This window comes from Bison bison, unplaced genomic scaffold, assembly GCF_000754665.1.
Source record: "Bison bison bison isolate TAMUID 2011002044 unplaced genomic scaffold, Bison_UMD1.0 scf7180017864459, whole genome shotgun sequence".
Lineage (NCBI taxonomy): Eukaryota > Metazoa > Chordata > Mammalia > Artiodactyla > Bovidae > Bison > Bison bison.
Window position 1 is genome coordinate 690,041 of NW_011495021.1, and position 16,079 is coordinate 706,119.

The 16,079-nt window shown below is 36.3% G+C and overlaps 1 protein-coding gene across 2 annotated transcripts in view; it reads left to right on the forward strand.

Annotated features, from left to right (window-relative positions):
- TFPI (tissue factor pathway inhibitor (lipoprotein-associated coagulation inhibitor)) overlaps positions 1-8,023 on the forward strand; it is a 98,300-nt gene extending 90,277 nt beyond the window's left edge. The window contains exons 7-8 of one of the 2 annotated variants that reach the window (XM_010859725.1): positions 4,565-4,744; positions 5,643-8,023. In XM_010859725.1, coding sequence (XP_010858027.1) covers positions 4,565-4,744; positions 5,643-5,752 — 290 coding nt within the window. In that variant the 3' untranslated portion in view covers positions 5,753-8,023. The remainder of the gene's footprint in view (positions 1-4,564; positions 4,745-5,642) is intronic. The other variant, XM_010859726.1, reaches the window with a different exon arrangement.
- Positions 8,024-16,079: the final 8,056 nt, after the last annotated feature.

The window sequence follows — 16,079 nt, forward strand, 5'->3', positions numbered from 1 at the left end:
CTAAGAAAAAGGTAAATACAAATAGATGGGGAAACAGTGGAAACAGTGTCAGACTTTATTTTTCTGGGCTCCAAAATCACTGCAGATGGTATTGCAGCCATGAAATTAAAAGACGCTTACTCCTTGAAAGGAAAGTTATGACCAACCTAGACAGCATATTAAAAAGCAGAAACATTACTTTGTCAACAAAGTTCCATCTAGTCGAGGGTATCGTTTTTCCAGTAATCATGTATGGATGTGAGAGATGGACTATAAAGAAAGCTGAGCTCCGAAGAATTGATGCTTTTGAACTGTGGTGTTGGAGAAGACTCTTGAGAGTCCCTTGGACTGCAAGGAGATCCAACCAGTCCATCCTAAAGGAGATCAGTCCTGGGTATACATTGGAAGGATTAATGTTGAAGCTGAAACTCCAATACTTTGCCAAGAGCTGACTGATTGGGAAAAACCCTGATGTTGGGAAAGATTGAGGGCAGGGGGAGAAGGGGATGTCAGAGGATGAGATGGTTGGATGGCATCACTGACTCAGTGGACATGGGTTTGGGTGGACTCTGGAGTTGGTGATGGACATGGAGGCCTGGTGTGCTGCAGTTCATGGGGTCACAAAGAGTGGGACATGATTGAACAACTGAACTGAACTGAAATTAATACAGAATCAGAGATACCACATAAAGATTCAATGTAAGTACAAAATTAAAGGTTTACTGTATAAATTTTAAAGCTATTACATAAGCCAGTTTACATATAAAACTGGCTTTTGGAGCATCATCTTATAGTTTAGCAGTCATACTATATCAACTGCTATTCCTGGCAGAATATGAATCGATTCTGAAATCTGAAATCTATCATAGACCCTCTAAATGGAAGCTATCCAACTTGTTATTAATGGTGAAGTCAAGACAGTGCATTTGGTTATTAAATTCCCTTTGAAAATGAACAGAAGTCAGGTTAGTGTCTTTTATTCATCTTAAATTTCCACAAATTATAATCTAGACTAAAATATCACATTGTGCAACTACTTCAAAACCTTTATATTTTATTTCATTGTAGATATTAAAGTCTGGATTTTGAATAGGTAAGTGCCTTGTATTTATCTAGAATAAATATGTTAATTAAAAATAGTCCAGTTTATCTCCTGAAAGGGAGCAAAAAATTTCTATTTCTTCACCTTTAGAGATTGAATGAGATGATACTCAAGGACTCAATAAATCTGGAGCTATAATATCCTTGAGAAACCATATGCTTCATTATTTTAATTCTGTTTTTTATACTAGTTTAATTCAATGATAGTCTTAACTGCTTCAAGCAGTTAATGACTTTAGGAGAAATGACTAAATGACTTTAGGAGAAATAATTTATGTAGTGGGTATAATTCATGTTTCTGAAGAGTAATGTCCTTTAAAATCTTCCCAACTGATGGTGATTTATTGCATTATTAGAACATAATTTTTTTTTAATTTGAAATATTGAGTTGGCCAAAAAGTTCATTTGAGGCTTTTCATAAGATGTTATACAAAAACCCAAATGAAAAAGAAAAAGAAATCTTTGGCTTACCCAATACAGCCTTTTTAGTGATTAATTTCAAGCTGTAACTCCCTATCAAAATGTTATTATCTCTCTACATTAACTTGGGTCAAATGTGAGTTGAGTCTGATGATCTCTTTAGGTAGTGATTAAAATAGGACAGACAGATGAAATAGTCATCAGATCAGTCATGGAGAAATACTTTCTGAGTGGGAGCTGCTATGTGGTAAGAGAGACAGTTAAGTCTGCACACCAGATCCCAGACTGTGAGAAGCAGCATTCCACATGTCCTCTGATCCAGAAGTCACAAAGAGTTTCAGGCAGAGGTAATCTGATGCTTGAGGCAGTTCAGCAGGTAGTGAAACTCTTTGATGAACCTGTACTGTCAACTGTCTGCTTGCTTTCAAACTTATCCCCTGCATTATTCTTGCTCTTTCCCTTGGTTTCTGAGTAGTTTGGTCAGTGGCAAACTGTTGGAAGACTGGGTGACTAAAGGAAAACAGAGAAGTACGTCTCTCCACCAAAACTGTGGAATATTCTCCATGGTTTCAGATGAGACCATATGAGAACATGGAATATTCTCCATGTTCTGGGTGGTATGGCCATAGACGCTCCATGGTTTCGGATCCCAGTGGAGAGACTGTTTTGGTTCTAGCTTTCAAGTGATGTTCCAGGCTCCTGGTATGATAGCAGAGGCACATTCCTTGTTACCCTTAATCTTGGAACTATAGCCCCAGATATACTATGCCAATTTGTCCTCACTTTGAAATAACACTGATTTTGTTATGGGGCCAGTTTTAATTTAGGTTGTGTGTTTGGCAAAAAGAGATGATTTGTTCCCTGTAATCAGAAATTTCTGTCTGTCCTGGAATAAGAAGCTTTAGAGCACTGCTATTAAGACATAATAAGTAACATTTGTGAAGATGTATACTACAAGGATATCTATAATATATGTATATATTATTATTTTCAACTTATTGTGAGCTAATATATTTTGTGTAAAAATGCTAAAGTGAAATAGATGTATAAATCATACCATGACACTTACACATCTACTATGAGGCATCTGTGGCTGCTTTTTGAGAATAATATTTAAAAGAAGAATAATTTCTTCTGTTTTCTCTGTTTCTCAAATCAGGCTAATTGCTTGTGGGGTATTTCATTTGTTTCTGAGCATGGGTGATAATTTTAGAAGGTCATGGAATTAGAAGCAATGGCAATTGATAACTATGTTATATTTTTGGCTATGGACTGATGAGAATCCACAACTTACCCACTGGAAAAGCTTTCACACAATATTGGGCTCAATTACAGCATATCTCTCCTAGGTTGTTATAAAATTCCTCTTACATTAACCATTTTTGGAGAAAAAAGACCTCAACATTTTCAGAAAATTAAGCACACATTCTCACCAAGTACATTTTAATTTTGTTTTAAGATGGCAGTAATAATGCTCTATAATCCCTAAATGAGGTGAGGCAAAACATAAATTAGACTACATGATTTTTAGTCCAGTTTTTTTACAAAATCCCAGGAGTTTCTTTTAAATCAGTGTCTATACACCTACTTAAAGATTAAGTAATACAATTTTAATGTGATTTCAGTTCTTGGAATTTGACACAAAATGTCACCTTTCTAAAGTGTTTATCATAAATTCTTCCCATAATATTTTCAATACTTCTCTTATATTTTCAAGAATTTCTCTTTTACATGAGACATTATATCTAGATACTCTAATCTTTATTTACATATCTAGAAGGTAGGAGGTTATAAAATTTTGTTTATCAATTTAAGATGTTTTTCACTTTTTTTCTCAGATTATTTTATTTATTTTTTAGTCTGTTTACCTGGGGTTCACTTGCCTTCAAATCAGTTCTTGCTTTTTGTACAAACTCTTTGCCTTCATTGCTACTGAATTCTTCAAAGTTCTATTTTCTGCCAATATTGTACATTCAGCATATCCTCTTCATCTGCATTTGCTGTACCATGTCTTGCTATATTGATTCCTGGCCTTCCACCAAATTATCTTCAGTTTTGGTTTACTAATAATATCAAGCAGTTTAGCTCTACAACTAAAAAGACTACCATCTTCCCCTCACTGACAGGAATTCCAGAAGGAGCTGAAAACTATCATCAGGCTGAAACCATTTTTATGCTTTGTCATAAGGAAATGAGCGATCCTTTCATTACCCTAGTTGTATTTTTTTCCTTCTATTTTTGAAAGTGGTTGGTCCCATTGACAGACTAGCCCATCTGTCTGGTTTAAACCTGTAAATGTGTGATCTTACCTGCCTTTAGCAATAGTCCTTCCTTTGCAAAAATGTCTAACTCATCTAGAACTGCTGGTTTAATTCACACACACAGAAAAAAAACTTACTACTAAGCCAAATCATCTGGGTTCACTTTCCAAAGCTTAAGGTTAGAATTTGCTATACCTGAATCCCTGTGCTTTAAATTGTCATATGTTATGTCATTCAGAACTTTGGTCAGGGAATGACCTCTTCCTTATCTTCTGTTTGTTTCATACAGTGAGTAAATTTTTTGCTCATCAAGACTTTATTTGTGAAGTTGAATACTCATGAACAAATGATATATAAGCAATGATAATTTTTTAAAATGGATATGGTTAATAAATTTTCTTAAATTGTTGAATAGTGGTTGTTTACAGTGTTCTTGCTTGGAGAATCCCAGGGACAGGGGAGCCTGGTGGGCTGCCGTCTATGGGGTCACACAGTGTCGGACACGACTGAAGTGACTTAGCAATATTATGTAAAACTAGTTTCGTCAGATGAAGAGTAATCCTGGCACTTTTCTTTAACAGATGCACCTACTTTCATATTTACTGGAGAAAGGTCTCAGTATAGTGAACGCTTGGAGACTGGCTAAGCATTTTCCTGGAATTGAAATATATGAATTTTATGTTATTCATTCAGATTACTGTTTCACATAAACATGCCTAATAAGACTAATCTACAAACAATAAATATGAAAGTTTCAGACTAACTATTATATATGACTTACTATGTTTTCTTTATCTTTTTAGAATTTAATGGCCCCTCCTGGTGTCTGACCCCAGCAGATAGGGGATTGTGTCAAGCCAATGTGACCAGATTCTACTACAATTCAGTCATTGGGAATTGCCTCCCATTTAAATACAGTGGATGTGGAGGGAATGAGAACAATTTTACCTCTAGAAAAGCATGCGTTAGGGCTTGTAAAAAAGGTATAGAGGGCATTCTCCCATTAATTCACTACTGTTTAAGATAATAATTGCATTGAAATCATGAATGAATTTTAATCTGGGAAAGTATGAAATTAGTTCTATTTATGATAAGAAATAGTATTTTCATTTAACTGTGTCTTCTCAACTACATTTTAATAATATTGCCAGATACGTTAACTGCAGTTCCTTTCAATGTATCTTCCTCCCCCAGAAAAATTTAAACAAAACATTTTATTTTTTTAATGTTTATATACTAAGCTTTCATTTTAAAGGATTATACCAAAATATCTCTAAGCTTTCTAATGCATAGAAATTTAATGTATTTATTTTCTTCTGAAAATAAAAATGATCCATATTTATAGAATGTGTGCATGCTAAATCACTTTAGTCATGTCCAACTCTTCATGACCCCATGGACCATAGCCACCAGGCTCCTCTGTCCATGGGATTTTCCAGACAAGAATACTGGAGTGGGTTGCTATGCCCTCCTCCAGGGTATCTTCACAACCCAGGGATCAAATCAAGTTTCTTAAGTCTCCTGCATTGGCAGGTAGACTCTTTACTACTAACGTCACCTGGGAAGCCCATTTATAGAGTGTTAATATGTAAATAAAAATCATCTATAACTCCACTCAGTCATGTTACAGCCACATGTCCACTTTAATAAAATAAGCATTAATTTCTAACTGAAGATGAATAATAAAAATCAATAATGTTTACCCATTTATGCAAACTGACATCCTTAGAAAGAGGATGTTTACACAAAGAAATAGACAAATGACTGTTAAACCAATTACACTTTTTTTATTTAAAACACTAAAAGATAATTTGAAGAAATTTTAGATTATGTTTTGTTGTTAGTTTATCATGTATAAATTTATTTATCTTCCTTTTCTAGGTTTCATCCAAAGAATATCAAAAGAAGGATTAATTAAAACCAAAAGAAAAAGAAAGATGCAGCGAGTGAAATTAGAATATAAATTTGTTACATTACAACATTATTTCTAATAAACATTTTGGACAAACATTTTCATTGTGATTCTTATTGTTTCTCTCCTGAAATCTTTTTAATGAAAATCTCATGAATCTTCTATGCATATATTACCTGCTATTAATACGTTTACATCAGAGTTCCTTTTCTAATCTAATCAAATTGCTTATTCTGTGGCTATAACTTATTAACTGTCTACCATGAATTTATTATTCTCTTGATTCCTTTCTAACTATCTGCCATTTAACTACAATTTATCATACTGTTGGCCCCATCGAGTCAGTCTGTTTTACCATCTGGTGGTTATCTGTTTGAGAATATGTCATCACTTATTTGTTTTTATCACATATACAATTATATTCTTTATAGCCTATGTTCAGATTAACAAATATAACTATTAAAGATCAAGTGGTTTGGGGTTTAACATTTAAAATGGTGGCAAGCATGTTTTTCTGATTAAGATCACTCAATATTACATTGGAAAGAGCTAGTAACAACAGAATTCTACCAGATGATTCACTCCCTAGACATACTTTGCTCCTTTTACACTAACCAGCGCTTCAAACAATCCTAAGCCAAATCATATCTGAACAAAGAGAGTCAACTCTGTGTCATGTGCCTGCCTGATTTTGATTGATGTAACTTTTATGTGCTTCTGGCCCATCTTATCAGTAAAGAGGGTTGAATAGTTGTGTGTTAAATACAGATCATGATAAGAAAAGTCCTGGTGGAAAAGAGAAGTTTTTAATGACAACCTGAAAGAAATTATTTATGTACTTTCTAATTTTATTGTTTGACAAAATTTTCTCTTCCCCAAAATGGCAAGAATATATAAACCTCCCGAAACATATTCATTTATAATTAGGCTTTGCACACAATGCAACCAGTAATTCATGCTTTAATAAATGTCATACTATTTCTGTAAAAAAGGAAGACAAAATTATCAGGAAGGAAAAGTCTCCTAGAAAAATGCGTATTATTCACTCTCAAGCTTTTAACATTTATCTGGAGTTAATTCAGTTTATCTAGATCCATACCTTTCCTTCTCTGCTGACTCATGTATAGTTTGAGATCTCAAGAGCCTTGTTCACTGCAAATTTCACATTTAAATTTGAACTTGTCATCTAGAAACAACTAACCACTTTGTCCATTTAGTTTAGCTTAACGACTTCTCTCTAGTAATAGCAAATAAATTCTGCTTGTTCCTCAGTCTTGAGAGTTTGAACCCAATTTTGATTTCTTCTTTTCCCTCATATACAGCTTATAATCAGTCTCTAAACACTGTTGATTGTTTTGTCATAAAGTTCATCTAACTCCCAGTCTTTTTATCTCTACTTCATTCTTCACATCATTACTGATTTAATTCTTAAGAATTAACTTGTGTGTTTCACTACTACTCAGAATTCTTCAATGATTCAGTAATTGGTACTTAACTTCACCCTATCCTCCCAATTTAATTTTGATATATGTATGTATTTGTACTTACCTACACTACTCGTTCATGACCATCTCAGTTTAGTTAAAATGGTACTCATAGATCACTGAAAGTATATATCATTACTTAGTTTATTCATGCTGATTTCATATTTTTAAAATGTGATCCCTTCCAGATCATTCATGTGAAATCAGACAAGCTGATGTGAACTATAAAATCACTATCTTTTGAGGCATAATATGAAGAATCCTAATATACATCCTATGTCATAAAAATTGTATCAGTACAAAATAATGTCAATTTTTTCACATGAGAAAATTTTTATATCTTGTTTTCAAATATTCAGTACATAAGCACATAAATAACTGCCTTAAATTGAGTCTTCTATGGAATTTGAAAGGTTTTGAAATCAAAATCTCTTGTGAAATATGTCTGTTGTCTTTTATACATGGATAGCAACACCTTTAAGTAAATGTAAACTCTTCTTAGGTCAAGTGGCAAGTTGCCACCAAGGACATACAAATAGCATATTGGTGACTTGATGATTTTCCCCAACAACTACTCATAACTTCATTACTTAGTCAAAAGACATACACTGAGAGATGGTTTGCAATGTTTAATGCATGTGAATATGTTTACTGTGTTTTTAAATAAGATTGTCTCTGGTGGTTTTGTCTTCCCATATTTTGCATAATCAAATGCATCTAACTGTGAATTTTATATAGAATTACATTATATAGCATCTGATGCTTATTTACCAACTTTGTTTATTCTGTTTAAAATTAACAGGTTATACTGAAAATTGATAAAATGTTTTCATTTTTTACTGTATAAGCAATAAAATATATTATCCTAAATAATAAAGTGTGACTGTTATATTACGTTAGACTTAAAAAAATAAAAATTAATGATCTTCAGTTATTGCAAAGGTAAAGAGTTCTAAGACAAAGAAACAAATCATTCCACAAGCTGCACTCTACTTGTCTCCATCTATATATTCTACATTTATTCTATTCCATATGTATTTCTACCAGTCATCTAATTATATAAATATAATATAATCAAATATATATTATATGACAACACATTATATAAATGACTTCCAATCCTGACTAGCCTGTCCAGTTTTCATACCAGAGGAAAGAAAATGACATTAACCAACTATTTAAGGGACTTTCTGATTTTTTCACCTTCTTTCTCAAGAACTTGAGCAAAAACATGTCTTAGTTGACTTCCCTGCAGTTTCCTATGCTTAGGAAACCTTGATTCTTATCAGCCCTTCAGGCCCAACCTCTGAACTACTCTAATCACATAGCTGAAGTCTTGGCTAGAACACCACTTTTAAATTAAAAAGTAGTATTTATACCACTTTAAAAATACACAATGATTCATCTTACCAAAGAAAGAGAAATGTACAGACATTTAATTGTATAATGTAACAATAAGTTAGGACAATGAATATGGTCTCCTCATCACTTTTCTTAAAAATGAGAAAAATTTTGACTCACACAGTCAGAAAAAATCATGGATATTTTTTGTCAAAATTGAAAAAGTCAAAGGTATTTGACTTCAGTATTGATGGATTCCGGACCTCATGTTATCAAAACTCAGTCTCTCTTCACTTCTAATTCTGCTGCCCAACATTTTTTTTTGCTTTTATTTTCTAGCCTCAAAGATTTCAAGATGACTTCCAGAATTTAAGTCCCTTTAAGCTCAGAGTAAAGTTTTCTAGAAAAGTTTGAACTCTCTTACCTCAAAAAATTGAATTAAAATTCTGGCCTCAGGCATGACCAATGAAAGAAATAATTGATAAGCTAGACTTCATTAAAATTAAAAGATTCTGCTCTACAAAAGACAGTATCAACAGCTTAGAAGACAAGCTACAACCTAGGAGAAAATGCAGAAACACGTTGGATAAAGGACTGCTATTGAAAATATACAAAAAACTCTTAAATCTCAAGAATAAGAAAACAATCCTATTAAAAATAGATCAAAGACCTTAACGGACATCTAAAAAAACCTATGGAGATGGCAAACAAGTTTATGAAAAGATGTTCCATGTCATATGTCATCATGGAAATGTAAATTAAGACAACAATGAGTTACTGTACACACTCATTAGGATGGTTAAAATAAGATGCATGATACCACCAAAATCTGGAAAAGATGTGGTAAAGCAAGAGCAACTCATTCTTTGCTGCTAGGAATGCAAGACAATACAGCTACTTTGGAAGGCAGTTTGACAACTTCTTTTTATACTGCTCATGGGGTTCTCAAGGCAAAAATACTAACGTGGTTTGCCATTCCCTTCTCCAGATCAAATTGCCAACATCTGTTGGATCATAGAAAAAGCAAGAGTTACAGAAAAACCTCTACTTCTGCTTTATTGACTATGCCAAAATCTTTGACTGTGTTGATCATAACAAACTGTGAAAAATTTTCAAGAGATGGGAATATCAGACTACATTACCTGCCTCCTGAGGCATCTGTATGCAGTTCAAGAAGCAACAGTTAGAACTAGACATGAAACAATGAACTGGTTCCAAATTGGGAAAGGAGTACATGAGGGCTGTATATTGCCACCCTGCTTATTTAACTGACATGCAGAGCACATTATGCAAAATGCCAGGCTGGATGAAGCACAAGCTGTAATCAAGATTACTGGGAGAAACATTAATAACCCCAGATATGCAGATGACACTGCACTTATGGTAGAAAGCCATAAGAGGAAGAGGAACTGGAGAGCCTCTTGATGAAAGTGAAAGAGGAGAGTGAAAAAGTTGGCTTAAAACTCAACATTCAAAAAACTAAGATCATGACATCTGGTCCCATCACTTCATGGCAGATAGATGGAGAGACAATGGAAATAGTGAGAGACTTTATTTTCTTGGGCTCCAAAATCACTGCAGATGGTGACTGCAGCCATGAAATTAAAGGTGCTTGCTCCTTGGAAGCAACCTAGGCAGCATTTTAAAAAGCAGAGACATCACTTTGCCAAGTCCATCTAGTCAAAGCTATGGTTTTTCTAGTGGTCATGTATGCATGTGAGAGTTGGACTATAAGGAAAGCTGAGCGCCAAAGAATTGATGCTTTTGAACTGTGGTGTTGGAGAAGACTCTTGAGAGTCCCTTAGATTGCAAGGAGATCCAACCAGTCGATCCTAAAGGAAATCAGTCCTGGTTATTCATTGGAAGGACTGATGCTGATGCTGAAGCTCCAATACTTTGGCCACCTGATGTGAAGAACTGACTCACTTGAAAAGACCCTGATTCTGGGAAAGATTGAAGGCATGAAGAGAAAGGGACGACAGAGGATGAGGTGGTTGGATGGCATCACCAACTGAAAGGAAATGAGTTTGAGTAAGCTCTGGGAGTTGGTGATGGACAGGGAAGCCTGGTGTGCTGCTGTCCATGGGGTCACAAAGACTCAGACATGACTGAGTGACTAACACTTTCACTTTCAGAGATGAAAAGAAAATTCTAAAGGACAGGGGAAAATGTGAAGGAATAGGTCACATATAGATAAGTAGGAATAAAAAAGGTATTGTGCATCTCAATGACAAGAATGGAAGGAAGCCAGAATAAAGTTGGATGTGGAAGTCTGAGGGATGAGGAATCACTGTTTACTTTATTACATACATTTAGTGCTAACTGATCTTTCAGTTACATGCCTAGAGTGCTTTGCTGAAAAATAGAAGTTAATTAAAATGAACATAAAGTTGTTCAAGGTTTTCACTTTCCATCAGGGGCTTTGGGGAAATTTTCTGAATTGTGAACTAGGAGATATTGTTTCTTGTATTAAGACTGACACTGCCTCGTGGATGAATTTGTCATCTGATTTGTTTACCACACATTGACCCATCTTTAGAAACAGTGTTTTGGATTTGACTGCTTATAAGGATTCTTCTAGTTTGGCACTTTAGTATTTTATGAAAATGCTCTCTATTTAAAAGCTAAACAAATGTAAAGATATTCTGTGCTTAAAAAACAAAAGTCAAGATCGTCTAGGCTCTTCTCTTAGTAGTAACCACATCCCTTGTAAGGTAAAGAGATTATTTACATCCAGTCATCTGCTATACTTCTGCAAAGCTTGCCTTATTCAAACTGACTCCACCTGTTGCAGATTTCTTTTTCAGTGCCTTCTCAGTGCTAAGTCATGTCCAACTCTTTGCGACCCCAAGGGCTGTACCCTGCCAAGTTCCTCTGTCCATGGAATTTACTAGGCAAGAGTACTGAAGTGGGTAGCCATTCCCTTCTCCAGGGGATTTTCCCAAGCCAGGGATCAAACCTAGGTCTCCCGCATTGCAGGCAGATTCTTTACTGTCTGAACCACAAGAAAGTCCCAAGAATCTGGGAACAAGCTGCCATTTCCTCCTCCAAGGGATCTTCCAGGCCCAGGGATCAAGCCCGCGTCTCCTGTTCTTTACCACTGAGCCACCTGGGAAGCCCATTCAATGCCTGATTAGTCCCTAAACAACAAAAGGTCTTTATTTTTGTTTTATGAGAAGCTTCCAAAAGTACTATTTTACAAAGTAAAGTGTTTCCCCAACAAAGTAGGGGCCCTACTTTGGAAGATTCTAAACGCCTTAATATGTGACTTTCATTTATGCTAAAAAAATTTCTGAACCATCAATTTTTCCCCTCTTAAGATTGTATACAATCTAGAGAAAATAATGTATATCCTTCTGATTGATAGTGTTTGAGGCATTTTAAGTTCATAAAACATTTTGAAACAATTTTGGAAACACTTGTCTCTTTTAATAATCATTCTTAAAAGAGCTACCAAATTTAATGAAGAGTAAATTATTTCTAGTACCAAATATTTTATTTCAATCTACAGTTTATTCTAATAAGCTTTAAGAAAATCCCATTGGACCAAAGTTAACCCATTCTTGTCAACATAACTTTTCATTTGCTCTTCTTACAATGAAGTAACATCAGCTAAGTCAGTTATGAACCTGGGTGTCTTTGGGATTTTAACCCATATTTGATCTGTATTTTCATAAAGAGTTTAATTTCAACTTGCTGACCTCTCTCTTAAGCTGCAGGTGCTCTCAAGTTACAAGCCAGAGGAAACTGCTACTTCCTTCTTAGTCAATTATTGGAATCAGAAAGCAAGAATTTTGACTTTCAAAAGTGAATTTAACATATTCCCCATTCTCAACAGAATGTTCTACAAAATTTATAAATCACTCTAGGGAGATTTCCAGAGAGTTTCAAAATGTGAACAGCTGTGAGCTACCTAAATGACCCATTTTGCCAAGAAGTTTCTACTCCAGAGATGAAGTAATAAACCGTTACCAGTTTTTACTTAAACTATCTGCCACTGTTCAATGAGAAAGTTTGTAGAGTTATAAAGCGATGTATATGTTAGGACAATTTTTATTTAATATTTTGCTTTTTCTCCTCCACAAGCGATACACATACATAATCACTTAATCAGGAAGAAAAATCTTTACAATCCATTAAATCCCACAGCTTCCCTTATCTATGTATTCTATGTGCAAAGTTGCTTCAGTTGTGTCCAACTCTGTGCAACCCCATGTGCTGTAGCTGCCAGGCTTCTCTGTCCATGGGATCTTCCAGGCAAGAATACTGGAGTGGGTTGCCTATGCCCTCCTCCAGAGGACCTTCTTGACTCAGGGGTTGAACCCATGTCTCTTATATCTCCTACATTAGCAGATGGGCTCTTTACGACTGGTGGCTCAGAGGTTAAAGCATCTGCCTGCAATGTGGGAGACCTGGGTTCGATCCCTGGGTCGGGAATTTCCCCTGGAGAAGGGCATAGGCAACCCACTCCAGTATTCTTGCCTGGAGAATCCCATGGATGGAGGAGTCTGGTGGGATACAGTCCAAGGGATCGCAAAGGGTCGGACACAACTGAGTGACTTCACTTCACTTCACTTCTTTACGACTAGCGCCACCTGGGAAGCCCATCTCTTATCTATACTGGCTGCCAATAAACTGTCAGACATAAATGAGAAAATGCAAATATTATGCAAGAAAAACATGAAATACCAATCATATGCAATAATAATGAGTATAGGATTTGGATTCGAATCAATTTGGATTTGCACTCAATTAGCCTGACCTCCGGAGAGGGCAATGGCACCCCACTCCAGTACTCTTGCCTGGAAAATCCCATGGATGGAGGAGCCTGGTGGGCTGCAGTCCATGGGATCGCTAAGAGTCGGACAAGACTCAGCGACTTCACTTTCACTTTTCACTTTCCTGCATTGGAGAAGGAAATGGCAACCCACTCCAGTGTTCTTGCCTGGAGAATCCCAGGGACGGGGGAGCCTTGTGGGCTGCCGTCTAGGGGGTCGCACAGAGTCAGACACGACTGAAGCGACTTAGCAGCAGCAGCAGCAGCAGCCTGACCTCACTTTGCCAACAAAAGTCAAGGCTGTGGTTTTTCCAGTGGTCATGTATGGATGTGAGAGTTGGACTGTGAAAAAGCTGAGTGCCAAAGAATTGATGCTTTTGAACTGTGGTGTTGAAGAAGACTCTTGAGAGGCCCTTGGACTGCAAGGAGATCCAACCAGTCCATTCTGAAGGAGATCAGCCCTGGGATTTCTTTGGAAGGAATGATGCTAAAGCTGAAACTCCAGTACTTTGGCCACCTCATGCGAAGAGTTGACTCACTGGAAAAGACTCTGATGCTGGGAGGGATTGGGGGCAGGAGGAGAAGGGGACGACAGAGGATGAAATGGCTGGATGGCATCACTGACTCCATGGATGTGAGTCTGAGTGAACTTGGGAGTTGGTGATGGACAGGGAGGCCTGGCATGCTGCGATTCATGGGGTTGTAAAGAGTCGGACACGACTGAGCGACTGAACTGAACTGAGCCTGAGCCTTCTTTGTCTGTGAAACAATTACAAGGGTCAATGGGAGCACACATGCATCGTATAGTGCTTGCTACATTGTAAGGTTTGATATTACAACTTGTAGGATGGTTATTATTTCCAAGAGTTTTAGAATATAGTTTCAGTTCAGTTCAGTCACTCAGTTGTGTCCGACTCTCTGCAACCCCATGAATCGCAGCACGCCAGGCCTCCCTGTCCATCACCAACTCCCGGAGTTCACTCAGACTCACGTCCATCGAGTCAGTGATGCCATCCAGCCATCTCATCCTCTGTCGTCCCCTTCTCCTCCTGCCCCCAATCCCTCCCACCATCAGAGTCTTTTCCAGTGAGTCAACTCTTCGCATGAGGTGGCCAAAGTACTTTAAGCTGCAACAATTATTCAAATAACTTAGACAATTAAAAGAGTAGGAAATTTTAGGTAATTTTTTTTTTTTACCAAAGCAACAACTTTATAAAATGGGATTACTATAAGTAATTTTACTGTTAACAATATTAGTAGCAGAAAATTGTATATTTAAAAAAATTTTTTAAAGTTTAATTGTTTTTGAGATAACTGCCTAAGAGGTGCTAATAATATTTTTAATATGGAACATGGATAAAAGGGGTACAAACTAGTGAATGTTCTTTTAATTTTTCTAATGAATTTTTGTAAAACTCATCCTAAAATACTCAAATATATCTTATGTTGCTAAGAAATGTTGTTTAAAAAATGACGATCATTATTCCTTGTGTTATCCTTCCAAATATTCAGAAACTTATACTATATTATTCACATGTGAATAATATGGGAAATGTGTGCTCTGAATGGAAACCAGATTATGAATTGATCTGAATGGAAAAATAATCAACTTTCCTTTCTGAATGCTGTGCTGTTTTTCTATATTGCTAATACTCATTATTTAATATTTCTCACTTTGCCACACCTAACTGAAACTCTAGTAACCAGTATCATTTGACTTATAGTCCATATAATTTTATTCAAGAAATACCTGAAGTAGTTTGCCAGATTAAATATTTTGCTCATAATGTTGTGATGAAGGAGGACTGATTCCAAAACTAAACACCTTAATTTCCAAGTTCCAGTTCTCCCAATTTCCAGTTGTGACAACTTGCTAAGATTCTATTCTCTCATCTGAAATTAAAAATAAAATCTTTTTCAGAGTTAAAGAAAATATCTAAAGCACATAGCATATTTCTGGGGAAATGCCAGTCATCAACAATATTACACTTCCTCAATTTATCCTGAAACAGAAGGAAGTTTCCAGAAGCGCTACTAAGTACTTACAGATACACTAATTAGTAACCATGCAAAGTTGAATTTGTTTTTATGCTTCTTTACAATTAACCCCCCAAAAGAGGGTCCTCCAACCATAGTATTTTTAATTTTCTGAATAGTGACATATAACCATGAGAATGCAAGTCAAGGACACCATATATAAGGAAACATAGTTAACACTGTGAACATTAACTTTGCAGAAAAGGCATAGAAACATTTCCCAGGGAAAGATTTTCATACTTGCTTACTTACGCCATCCCACCACCGCAGCCTCACCCAGACGCACAGAATAAAGCATAAAACTTGATTTGAGTGCATGACCCATTGCCAAAAGATTAAAATACAAATTCCTTATCACAGTCTATGTGATCACACTTACAATGTCCTGATATACTTGGGTGGAATTCTCTTCTTGTTCACAGGTCTCTGGACTCTAGGAACTATTAAGGTCCTGCACCTGAACAGGTTTTGCTTACTTGTGCTAGTATTCCTAGTAAACTCTGCTTTGGTGCCCTTCCCCCAACCCACAATGAGCTGGTGCATTCATCTCCCTGTTGCTGGGAGAACTGGCTGCTAATAGCTCTCACCTGCATCATTGTCCCCAGCTGACAGTAGTTACTTCCCCTAGATATTATGCTCCCCAGAGTGGCTCATGCTGCTGCTGCTGCTAAGTCGCTTCAGTCGTGTCCGACTCTGTGCGACCCCCTAGACGGCAGCCCACCAGGCTCCCCCGTCCCTGGGATTCTCCAGGCAGGAACACTGGAGTG